Source organism: Eptesicus fuscus, chromosome 7 (assembly GCF_027574615.1).
Source record: "Eptesicus fuscus isolate TK198812 chromosome 7, DD_ASM_mEF_20220401, whole genome shotgun sequence".
Taxonomy (NCBI): domain Eukaryota; kingdom Metazoa; phylum Chordata; class Mammalia; order Chiroptera; family Vespertilionidae; genus Eptesicus; species Eptesicus fuscus.
Window position 1 is genome coordinate 78,717,771 of NC_072479.1, and position 13,066 is coordinate 78,730,836.

Genomic DNA, 13,066 nt, shown 5'->3' on the forward strand with positions numbered 1-13,066 from the left:
CGTGCCCCTTAGTCCGGGTGACGCCGTGCCCCTGGGTTCGGCCGAGACCAAACCAGAGGGAGTCGGACCTCCATTACCACCATTTGTCCACATCCAGAGCTGAGGGGTCAGTGCTGACATGTACACATAAGGAACTACTGGACATTGAAGTTGGGTCTCGGAAGAACTGTTGGTCCAGGGGGAAGCTCGCTACAGATTGATTCATTGCCTGTCAGCATAACTATTATTGCTCGTCTCACATTCAGTTCTTATTAGTATATATCTAGTGACATATGATCTCGCTCATCTAGGGGAAATGATGAACAACATAGACTGAGGAACAAGAACAGAACCAGAAGCAAGGAGGCATCGATCGGACCATCGGGCCTCAGAGGGAGGATAGGGGAGGGGAGGGGGAGGGTGGGGGGAGAGGGAGAGTTCAACCAAAGGACCTGTATGCATGCATATAAGCCTATCCAACGGTTAAGTTCAACAGGGGATTGGGGCATGCGTGGGGAGAGGGGTGGGATGGGAATGGGGGGATGAGGACAAATATGTGACACCTTGATCAATAAAGAAATTAAAAAAAAAAATAATAAATAAAGTATCTTTGAGATCCTGAAAATAGCAAAGCCACACCTATAATATTCTCGGTTTGTCTGGAGGGGTGGGAACCTTTTTTCTGCCAAGGGCCATTTGGATATTTATAACATCATTTGTGGGCCATACAAAATTATCAACTTAAAGATTAAGCCTGCTATATTTGGTCAAACACTTAATTAACTAACTCACCCCTAATGCCTTGGCAGGGCCAGGCCAAATGATTGTCAAGGCTGTGGCAGATGTTCTCCACCCCTGGTCTGAAGGATAGCTCCAAATTTTATTATGGTCAAAACCCTCACTTTAAAGAAAAAGCATCTTAAGTTCAGAGAAATGAAATGATTTGCCAAATTTTCTGTAGGCAGGATCTAGTAAAACCAATACTACAATATTGATTACTTATTCCCACTAGAGTATTCTTTCCACATCTCTATGCATGAGAAATGGGAGAGTAAATGACTCTATGAATTAAATACGAGCTCTTTTCCGTTTCACATATTCCATTTCACTTATTCATAACACTAAGACTTTTCTCCCTATTTTACAAGGAAACAACTTATGAGATGGTTAAATTAAAATAACCCAAGTCTTTCTGACTAAAGGTTCATGTTTTTTTACTACCCAATGTTCCTTTACTTATTTCAGCAATAGATATGTCTGGGGGGGGGGGGGGGGTAAGCTATTGTTATAATTAAATCCAAGAAAAAATTCTTTACTCAGAAATAGTAATATTTGTCTTAGAGACAACTCAGAAAATTTGATTTTTTTCCCTTTGATTCAGTTTCCCAAGCATGACTTTTCCCCAAATGTCTATCCTAGCTCAAGTCTCTTCATTTCACACCTGTAGTATTCCTCTAACCTCCTAATTGGTCTCTCTGCTCCAAACCCTCCTTCTCTTCTTTCACCACATATAGTTAATTTTCCTGTTTCAGGAGTTTCATCATTCATCCAAAATATATTTAAGAATACCTACTAGTAAAATAAGTGTCAAGCACTGTGCTAGGTGCTGCGAATACAGCAATGATCAAAACAGACATGGTTCCTATTCTCAGGAACACACCTTCTAACAGACAGTAATTATTCAAATTGTGATAAGGACAAATGAAGAACTTGGGAGTGCTAGCAATTTACCTAACAAAGAAACAGGGATAGCCCTGGCCGGGGTGGCTCAATTGATTGGAGCGTTGGCCTGTACAACCAAAGGTGGCCGGTTCAGGGATGGATTCCCCATCAGGGCACATACCTAGGTTGCAAGTTCAATCCCTGGTTGGGGCACATATGGGCAGCAACCAATTGATGTTTCTCTCTCACACTGATGTCTGTCTGTCTCTCACCCCTTCTCTCTAAAAAAAAAAAAAAAAAAGTTTCAGGAATAAGTTTGCCTGAGAAAATGTCCAAGGTAAGACCTGAACATGACTACAAGTTACAAAGACAGAAGTAGCAGAGGCAAAGACTCTGATCCACAAACCTACACTGAGAAAGATGTGCATGTGTTGGTGTGAAAGGTCCGACTTCAGCCATTAAAACTCTTATTTTCCAGTTCCAATGTGCATTCTCTGATCCAGGCAGAAAGTCTAGAAATATGGTACGGTGTTTCCTTTGTGTGTTTCATTTAGGCTTTCTAAAAATTTCTATTCATCACTCACCTAATCATAAATTCCAATCCCATACTTGCACCAAAACTTCAGTCATTAATTGCAATACTCTCCGATTTTAATTTCTATGTACTGTGTCACAAACAACTGACAGGTAAACTAGAAAATAATGGAATTATCTTTTCTAGTCTTCTTAAAACTTACCATCTGGAGAGGTACCATTGCGTTTCTTATCACTGAACGGGGTACAATGGTAACCATGATTTATAATTACTTTTAAACATTCAAATATCCATCCCAAAATTGTCCTTTAGTTCTAAGATCAATAACTATTATTTTCACATGCAAACTATTAGTTATAAAAATGAACTCAACATGTGGTTAGATCACTGCAAATCCATTACCATTACAAGAAAACATAAAGCATTTTACTAATAGATCAGTAGATTCACTTACATATTAAAAACTATTAAAAATAAAAGGTATTATGAGGCCTTTAGGTCAACTACAGAATAGATATACAGGGTGAGACAAACATAGGTTTACAGTCATTCATGGAAAATAATACAATAATGCAAGAATAAACTGTTTCCCATACTCACAGCTGTAAGCCTACGTTTGCCTCACCTTGTATTTGTTAAATTCCTATCACAAAGTAAACACTTAATAAATTGTGCTAAATACTCTACATGTAATCCCCACAACAATCTATTATTATTCCCCTTTTGCAGATAAGAGACCTGAAATAGTAGTAAGACACTAAATAACTTAAATAAATGTCCCATGGTCACCCACCTTAAGTGAATTCCAACTCCAAACATTCTGACTCATAACCCACTTCTCTCCCAATACTCTTTCCCTTAACTTCAAATTTTTCATTAACTTTGATAAAATGTTAAAGCATTTTTATACAATAAATGCTTTTAAACAGTGATGTTTAAAAAAAAAAAGAAGCCCTCTGGTAACTATCCATTTCAGATTTCCATACTCACACTCATTTTTATAGAAGTTTTCCATTTCAGAGTTGTCAAATCTTTTAACATTTACTATGCACCTCTGGTCTCCTCTAAATAGGTAATTCTTAGACCAACTCTTTTGAAAAGTTGCTGGTTTCTGCTCAGAGAAAAGTATCTACAAATTTTGCATACAATGTCACAGGCAAAGCTGTCCTTAAACTCATCAATACCAAATACAATGATCCAACCAAGGGCATCAAATTCTTGGCCCTCAGTTTACAGTCTCGTTTATTTATATAAATTCTATTGTTGGTTTTTCAATTTAATTCTAATAAATGAGTACTCACCATATCCAAGGTATTGTGTTAAATTCAAAGTTCTAAACCAGCTAAACCAGAGGTCCTCAAACTTTTTAAACAGGGGGCCAGTTCACTGTCCCTCAGACCGTTGGAGGGCCGGACTATAGTTTAAAAAAACTATGAACAAATTCTTATGCACACTGCACATATCTTATTTTGAAGTAAAAAAACAAAACGGCAAAAACACCCGCATGTGGCCCGCGGGCCGTAGTTTGAGGACGCCTAAGCTAAACTATCCCTGCTCTCAAAAATGTACCATTGTACAACAAAAAGGATAAAGCAAGCATCCAAATAACATGGATTCTTCAAAACAGTTCACAGGAGTCATTAACAAAAATTCATTTGGACCTTAGAACACCTTCATGGTAAAATCTAACCCTGTTTTGCAGCTGAGGAACTAAGGTTCAAAGATATTACTTAAAATCATAATACAGGCAAGACTAAAATGTGAACTGTTCCCTTTGACTCCAGATTACAGGCTCTTTATATTGTAATATACTACATCCCTCTACCTAGAGAACCATAAAAGAAGAAAAAAATAGAAAAAGAAATTAAAGCCAAGTTTTAAAAGACCAGGAAAGGGAAGCCCCAGTCGCCTAATGGATAAGGCATTGGCCTCCTAAAAGACCAGGAAAGGGGTTTGTTGTGGTATTTTGATGGGTTTTGAAAGATGGTCTCAAGTCATCAAAAATTTGATGACCAGCATGGTTCAGTGGTTGAGCATCAACCTATGGGGACCAGGAGGTCACAGTTCGATTCCCGGTCAGAGCATATGCCCAGGTTGCGGGCTCCATCCCCAGTGCAGGGCGTGCAGGAGGCAACCGATCAATTATTCTCTCTCATCATTAATGGTTCTATCTCTCTCTTCCTCTCTGAAATTAATAAAAATGTTTTATTAAAAACCTACACTTTGCCGAAACCGGTTTGGCTCAGTGGATAGAGCGTCGGCCTGCGGACCCAAGGGTCCCAGGTTCGATTCCGGTCAAGGGCATGTACCTTGGTTGCGGGCACATCCCCGGTAGTGGGTGTGCAGGAGGCAGCTGGTCGATGTTTCTCTCTCATCGATGTTTCTAGCTCTCTATCCCTCTCCCTTCCTCTCTGTAAAAAATCAATTAAAAAAATAAAAAAAAACCTACACTTTGGAATTAAATCCCACAGCAATTTGAAACAAAATGGATGAAGAGGGAATCATTTTGTGTTCCTATCTTCCACAATATCCAGTAAATAGTCCTGAACATAGTAACCACCTATATGGTAGCAAACTAGCTTACACACAGGAGTCCCTAACTGACCAAAGTAGTCTTACTATTTCTTTTTTTTAAATATATTTTTATTGATTCAGAGGGGAAGAGAGAGGTATAGAAACATCAATGATGAGAGAGAATCATTGATCAGCAGCCTCTTGCACGCCCACTCCTGGGGATCGAGCCCACAACCCAGGCATTTGCCCTGAACGGGAATTGAACCATGACCGCCGGTTCATAGGTGGATGCTCAACCACTGAGCCACATCAGCTGGGCAGTCTTAATGTTTCTTAAAAGTAAAACGATCCCTTAGAATCTCCCTATATAAATTCTATCCTAAAAATCTGTGGGGTTTTTTTTACTGTTGCCATATCTTCCTTAACTGAGCATTACAATATTATCAATGAAAACAGACCTATTAGAAGCTTTTCCCTAAATTTAATCAAAATAAAAGGGTGGTGAAAAAGAGGTATTCTAGAGACTATGAAGAGCTGACTGCTTCAGAGATGAAAGGGGTAGTGAAAAGGAGTTTTATTATGCAGCATGAGCAAAATATTACTCTACATAAAAGTATTTTATTGCCTCAAACATACAGATCCTTAATAAATCTTGACAATAACCTCATCAACCTTCTAGTATTAATCTGATGTTAAAATTTAGCCTCTCTATTAGAAAAAGATTTCCTGAACCATACTATAGGGAAACTGAGAAACATAAGTCTGTTTTCCCAATTTCAAAGCAATCTTAATTAAACCTCAGTTTACAACCCAAAAAATTGACAAATTTTGATCCACTAGATGGTAAGGGCCTGTGACCTTTGCTGAACATTTAAAGTAAGTTTCATTCTACATGCCCTTCCCTTATACCCCATCCTCACGCAGGCACTTTTCATTTGATACCTAGATTTATCCCTAAAGACTAATAAAAGTGGCTGAAAGAGGCCTTGGCTTTTTCAAAAATAAGTCATGGTTTATACTCTAGTTGGGAGGTGGGGGGAAGGGAGAGACAATTTAAAAAAGAGACAACCCACAAAATGGAAGAGATTATTATTAATTCACTTATACAGGATAAGTAGCTCAGAGTACTTTCAATTTAAGTAAAATCTGATTCAATAGCTAAAACTAAATTGTAAACTAAAAGAAATTTGAGGCATTTAAAATTCTAAAACTGTATTAAAGATAGCCTCTGAAATTAACTTAAAAGGCGGTAACTTTTTAAAAAATACTTAAGCTTAGATTCAAAGTAAAATTAGTTTTTAGTGTTCTTGCACAGCTAAACATCCCATCCCCAAAAGAAAATTGCATTATCTCTATAACCAAAGTAAATTACCTATCAACTTTTAAGTTTGCTAACTTGACTAAAATAAACACTAATACACTTACATGGTTTTGAATAACTCTCTCCTGGGGAAAAGAATCAATGTTTTTTGTACCAAGTGTCATTTAATCATTTTATAAATTAGTCAGTTTTCACCACACAACACTTCCAATACATGATTATAAAGTGACACCTTGGATCACAAGCTTCAAAATCTATGTCTTTATATTAATTCTTTCTTAAGAAGCTCTTACAGTTAAAAATATTTAAGATATTTCAACCAATTCTAAAGTATGTTAAATTCAAAGACACTACCTAATTTCAAAGTGTTAGAAAAAAATGAACATTCTAAGAGAAACAGTAAATTCTAATGATAAAATCGTTGTGATAGAATTGCCTCAAGTTTTTTTAAAGCACTTTAAAACCACAATATCCTTTCATCAGTTACAAAAATAAAGACTTCCTACCATGAAATCAATCTATAAAATCCACACAGATTAGTGTAATCTGCAGGACAATTTATAAGAATTATGAATCCTTTCCAAACTTAAAATAGTTCTTTAACTCAATGACAACAGGGGGCATTTCAGAATTAAGATTATCAAGACCACAACCAGATTCACTAGTAATGGAAGGCTTTTTCATACAAGTGATCAACCTACTACCTTGAAATGGTAAAATGACTACAATATTTTGTAGTCTCTAATGCTTAAGCATTAAGAAAAGCAAGTATGCTTAGTTATCAAGTTATAACCTTATTTGGACTTGTGGCACCAATTATCTTATTCCTTACTCTGAAGTATGATATAAAAAGTAGATACTCAAGTAAATATGCAATAAATATAAAATGAAGCCAAAACTCCACTTGCTGAAATATTACTTGACCAATAATTCATGGTCTCCTAATAAAAGGATGCAGTGGACAAGATATTAACTGAAACAAACAATAAAAACTGACACATACAGCTTGTTATTTAAGGTGCAATATTCTTACTCTTGAGAAGTGGAAACAGCAAGGGACTTAAGAACCTTTGTTCAGCTTCATCACTACCATTCTATACTTACTGTTTTTAGGAAGACACTCAACTTGCTTCTTCATCTGGTAAACAGAAGTCAAAATAATATCTAGTTTGCACCAAACTGTGAATGAAATGACTGCAACATTTAAATTGTGCCGTGCTAAACCAGTGTGTGTGTGTGTGTGTGTGTGTGTGTGTGTGTGTCCATAACCAAACAGAAGAACTGTGGAAACTACCAACTTTCAAATATCTTCGGGTACCAACGAAGGAGGTTGCAATAAAATGATAAATAACACATTCTTCATTGTGCAGTTCACGTCAATTTCTAATTCTCTTGAAGACATTCTCCTTCCTGCCATGCCTATACAGTTGGGTACAATTTTTCTAAGGTTTGTACAGTCTGTTTTACCCCAGCCAAGATGTCTTAACTAGACATGAAAGTGTCAAACAGATCCTAATACTGTATTTCCAAAATATTTAGGGCCTTATATTCCTTATTACATTCATTTTTATCCGTTAACAATCGTTACTCCTAGAACTTTAGAATACTTAAAACTTTTAAATCCAAGCCAATACAGATTATTTAAAAACAGACTGCTCATCTAAACATTAGCAGATGGTCAAAATAAACGCTAATATACTTTAGAAGCAGTACAACATGAATGAGGCAGTGCTGCTGTTAAAAAGTATACATTAAGAACCAACCACTTAAAATATGAAGTTTTCCAAAGAGACCAAAAATAACAGTAACAATCGAAACACACTCTGGCAATCATTTTAATGTCCCGGAAAAAAAAAAAAAAAAAAAGGAAGCGCATTTTTTGGTCCGTCCCCACGAACTTGAGAAGAAGGCCAATTCCGTCAGAGCCTCCAGCACAGGACTCAACTGCGACTACCTAACACCATGGAGCGTTACCACCGAAAGACACTCAACCGCCCACCCTTCTGTAGGTGCCTCCGAGCGTGTCTTTCGTTCCCATCCCAACTCTCTCTGGTTTCCGCGGAGTTATTTTAAAAGCCATAAAATTCATCTTTTCCTTCCTACAACGATTGATTCGCTTTCAACTTTCTCCCAGATTTGTTCGCGGAACGAACAGAAGTTCTGTACATCCCTTTGGAGACCACGTTTAACGGCTACCCAGGAGGCACTTGGGAAGCCGTGATTAAACAGAAAAGAACAGCCTTTTCTTTTTCTTTTTCTTTTTTAAGAAAAGAAGAGGGGTAGTTTGGGGGGGGGGGGGGGTCTCCTCCCCGAACAAGGAAGTTCTGTGAAATCCAAGCGAGACCAGCCATGTTGGAAAACACTTGTCAATTACAGTTCTGACAAGTGTTCGCGCACACGGCGGACGCTAACCTCGCGGGCCGGGTGTGCGCACCCAGGGCCTCTCCAGCTCCCACAGAGGATCGGGCCTCCCTGGGGGGGGGCCCCGGTCTCCGAGTCGGGCTGTCCTCGGGTCCGTGCGGGGCGCGGCGCCGGGCAGCGCGGGGGGACAGGGTCTGAGAGTTGGGAGCCGCTATCCGCAGCCAGAGGGGCGGGGCGGCCGGGAGGTTTCCGAGTGGAGCGCCTGGGGGAGGGGCCCTGGGTTCGGGGAACGGGGGGCATCTCAGCCCAAGAGGTCCCCCCCCCCGCCCCCAACGGCCCGGGAGCGCGGGAGGAGGGGAGGAAGGGAAGGGAGGGGAGGGGAGACAGGGAGACGCTGCCCGGCACTCACCTGTCCTCCGAGTCCATGCGGCTCAGGGGTTCCCCATCCGACGACATCTCCAAACTGCCGCGCCGGCCCCCGGAGGTCGCGCTGCTTCCGCCGCCCCCGGTCCCGTAGCCCTCGTCGCCGCCGCTGGAGACGACGCTGCTGCTGCTGCTGCCGCCCCCGCCGCCGCCCTGGCCGCCCCGCGGTCCCTTGGGCTCCTCCAGGCCCTCCTTGCCGTCCCCATCGCCGCTGCTGCTGCTGGCGGCGCCCGGGCTCAGCGAGCGCGTCTCGTCGCCGCTGCTCCCGCCGCTGCTGCCCACCAGGCTCTCGGCGCTGCTCTCCTCCTCGCCGCCGCCGCTGCTGCTGCCCTCGTCCTCCTCCTCCTCGTCCTCCTCCTCGTCCTCGTCCTCGTCCTCTCCGGCCTGGCTGGCGCTCTCGGGGCTCGGCTCCGACATCGTCTCCGCCTCGCCGCCCCCCACGCCGGCGCCGCCGCCGCCGCCGCCGCCGCCGCCGCCCCCGGCGCCGCCGTTCAGCAGCAGTGCCGCCACCGCCTCGGCCTCCGCCTCCTCTTCCTCCTCGTCCTCGTCCTCGTCCTCCTCGGGGGGCTCCGCCCGGCCCCGCGCCGCCGAGCCGGGGCTGCCGGCGGGCAGAGGGCTCAGGCGGGAGAGCTCCTCTAGGTCGGCCATGTCGGTGAGCGCGGCGGCCATGGCGGCGCCTGCTCCTCCTCCTCCCCGCCGCCTCCCTCTCGCGACTCGGCTCCCGCGCCCCCTCCCTAACGCCCAAAACTCCACCGACGCCGCTGCAGAGCAAGAGGAGGGCCCTCGGGCTGCGTCAGCCTGCACACGCGCTACGGCGCCCGCGCGGGGACAGCGCGCGCACGCGGAGACGGCGGCGCGCCTGCGCGGCGGCGCCTCCCCCCCCCCCCCCCGCCCCGGTTCCGCGCCCGCGCGCCCCCCCCCCCGTTCACCGCCCCCACCGGTCCCCGCCCCGCCCCGCCCCGCCCGGCCGCCGAGCGCTCAGAGTTTCCCTCGGGCCTTCCCACGCCTTCCCGGGCCTGGCCTCGCAGCGGGCGGGACACGCAGAACAGAAACCTGAGTGCCAGCGGGGATTTTAACAGCCCTGCGAGTTCCCACGACAAAAAGTCATTCATTCCAGGGGTGTTTGGGGAGTGTCCCCAAGAGCACGGGCACTGAGCCCAGAAATCGAACTAGTCCTTGGTCTTCTGAGAGCTTACGATCTCACGAGGAGAGGCGATTTAAAATAATAGCAATGAATAATACAATGCAAGGTACTCAATCCTTAAGCGCCGACGTAGAGCCACAGGTTTTACTCCCAACCGGCGTTTGAATCCCTCGAGGAAGAGTTAAGTCAGTCCCAGAACAAGGACATCCTGACTGTTCAAGGTCTTCACACTTTTTGGTTCCTGAGCCCTTTGGAACAATTTTGTTCAAAGGGACATCTGCGTTTCTCCCAGCTTGTTACAAATGCTTTATAACTGTCACACTTTTTAACATATAGCTAATGGAACTTTAAATACCGTAGAGATTTATTAACCACTAAATCCCTACTTTTAAAATACAGTCTCTTATACTTGGGCAGTTTTCATCCTTTATCTTCTGGAATTGATCTTTGCATTCCACATCCTCTCCAGAGTTTTATCCTAATATATTTTGTATTTGAACTCTCGTATAGATCATCTTGTATTTCCTTCCTTTTAATAAAAATGTGTATATAAATTGAAATTTAAGGGTAGTTTATAAATTCCCTGATCATAAAACTCTAAATCTTATCATTTCAACTGATAAAACAAATAAATTGCAAATATTTATAAATAAACATAAAATTTTGTTGGGAATGCATCTTACAGAAATGGAATTGGATGAATTTTTTTTTTCAACCAGCCTATTTTATCTGTGGATAAGTATTACTAGAATGAGAATGAACTCAGCATTCATTCTATTCCAAGTTTTCAATTCCATGAACGTAAGCATTGAGAAAACTAGTCCATATAAATAAGTAGATGAGAACGGACTTTTGTTATAGTAATGCCATTCATTGAAACTCATTCCAAATTATATGCCCAAAAAAAACACATAAAGGTCTAACAAAGAGAAAATATTTTTAATGATCTATCAGCTGACAACTCTGATCAGGTTCTCTTTCAACTTTGTTTGAAATAAGCAACTGAAAACCACCTGATTTACAAAAGGATGTGTTAACACATTCTGTTTCTCCAGTCCATTGTTTCTTTTTTATTGTCTTGAAGGTTTTGCATCCCCCCTGGGTATTACACTTTAGTAAGATTTGGGCTGGGAAAGAATTATGCCATTCTTTTGTAAAGTAGGGGAGGGGCAATTGGGATAAGGGAGACAGGAAAGGAGGGTACTGTCACTCTGACCCCAGGGCACATTTTCAGGCAGATCAGTTTTGGGGATGGCTACGGATGGGAAGTAAGGATCAGAGAACTGAATACTTTAAAACAAATTCTCTGTGCTCATGCACATCTTGGCAAGTCTTCAAATAGCTTGAGTACCCCAGTGTTATGTCCACTGCCTTAGGCCTTGGTCAGCTTTTATAGTCCATAAGTTGCCTCCAGGGAAAGCAAAAATAGAAAGAATAAATAGTAAGAGGCATTATGATTGACAGATACTTTCAGACGGGTACAATGCAAAATACTAACCTCAAACATTTTAACCGCCATGCCATTCTTTGAGATAGACAAGTAATGTATTATCATCCTGTATTGTAATTTAAGAGCTAGTAGAGCCCAGCTGGTGTGGGTCAGTTGGTTGAGCATTGTCCCATGAACCAGGAGGTGGGGGCACATGCCCGGTAGGGGGCGTGATCCTCGGTAGGGGGTGTGCAGGAGGCAGCTGATCCCCAGTAGGGGGCGTGCAGGAGGCAGCTGATCCATATTTCCCTCTCAAAAATGTTTCTATCTCTCCCTCTCTCCCTTCCTCTCTCAGAAATTAATAAAAAAAATTCTTTAAGAAAAAGAACTATTAGAGAAGTTAAAAGTATACACTGTACTAAGTGTATATGCCAGACTGGATTAAGCCCTGGAGATTAGGGTTACTGTTTGGCTGAGTTAATCAAGGAAAACTTCATGGCCAATGTAGGATTTGAACAATGTATATAGTAAGATATATAACTACATCTAAGTTTAATTAATTTGAGCTGATCTTGAAGAGTGTATAGAATGGAATTCTTTGTAAGGGGAAATTTCGAGAACTGTGAAGCAATAACATGGAAAAGCATAAAAATTTTTCATGATGGTGTTAACATGAGAAAGCAAAGCTAGAAAGCTAAAACAAGAGTTAAAGATTAGATTGCAGAAAATCTTGAATAAAACATTCTACATTCTACTTTGAAGGACAACAGGTACATACTGAGATTTTTTTTTAAGGTGTGATATGATTAAAGTTATGTCGTAAGGATACCTAACATATAGGAGATATTCTGAAAAGAGTGAAAAGTGAATGGAGATTAGACATGTAGCAATGGCAGGTATCCAAGCCACAAATGAATGCTCGAGCTGCAATATATATACTGAAGAGTAAAATGAGCTATCTCGGAACTGGGCTTTTGAAGAAAAGGGTGTTTCCTATCATTGGGAAGTTTTGTTGTTGTTTTAATATATCTTTATTGATTTCAGAGAGGCAGGGAGAGGGAGAGAGATAGAAACATCAATGATGAGAGAGAACCCTTGATCGGCTGCCTCCTGCATGCCTGAATCCAAACCAGGACCCTTCAGTCCACAGGCCGATGCTCTGTCCACTGAGCCAAACCGGTAAGAGGTGTGTGTTTTTAGAAAGTGTTGTGTTTTGTGTGTGTGGTTTTTTATTTTTGAACTACAAATCTTCTCATAATTTGAAAGAACTGGGTAATAAACACCTGAACACCTGCGTAACATCAATTACCAATATTTTGCCAAATATGTGCAGGCTGTGTCCTTCAGTCTCCCTCTCCTTCTCTCTGGTCTCTTTCCTCCCTCTCCCGCTTCCCCTCTCCCCTTGCTCACCTCCCTTCACCCCCTCTCTCCCCTCCCCTCTCTCCCTCTGTGTTTAGTTGCAGACATCATCACTCCGCACACATCTATTTAGAACAAGGGCACTCTCCTACACGACCAGTGTCACAGTGTCATTATCCCAGTCACTAATGTGTGTGACTAGAGACAGGAGCTCCACGTGATGGAGCCCCTGCAGGTGGGTGGCATCAGGTGAAAACTTAAAACCGGGAAACAGTTCTACAGACCAGTGCCCGTCCACGAACTGTTCATCACCTGCCTGCCGTCAGAGAAGTATTGGAA

At 42.4% G+C, this 13,066-nt stretch overlaps 1 protein-coding gene across 4 annotated transcripts in view; it reads right to left on the reverse strand.

The window, feature by feature from the left end:
* The window catches only part of AEBP2 (AE binding protein 2), an 80,189-nt gene extending 70,660 nt beyond the window's left edge, over nucleotides 1–9,529 (reverse strand). For 3 of the 4 annotated variants that reach the window (XM_054719233.1, XM_054719234.1, XM_054719235.1), the window contains exon 1: nucleotides 8,782–9,529. In XM_054719233.1, the coding sequence (XP_054575208.1) occupies nucleotides 8,782–9,464 (683 nt within the window). In that variant the 5' untranslated portion in view covers nucleotides 9,465–9,529. The remainder of the gene's footprint in view (nucleotides 1–8,781) is intronic. The other variant, XM_028144568.2, reaches the window with a different exon arrangement.
* Nucleotides 9,530–13,066: the final 3,537 nt, after the last annotated feature.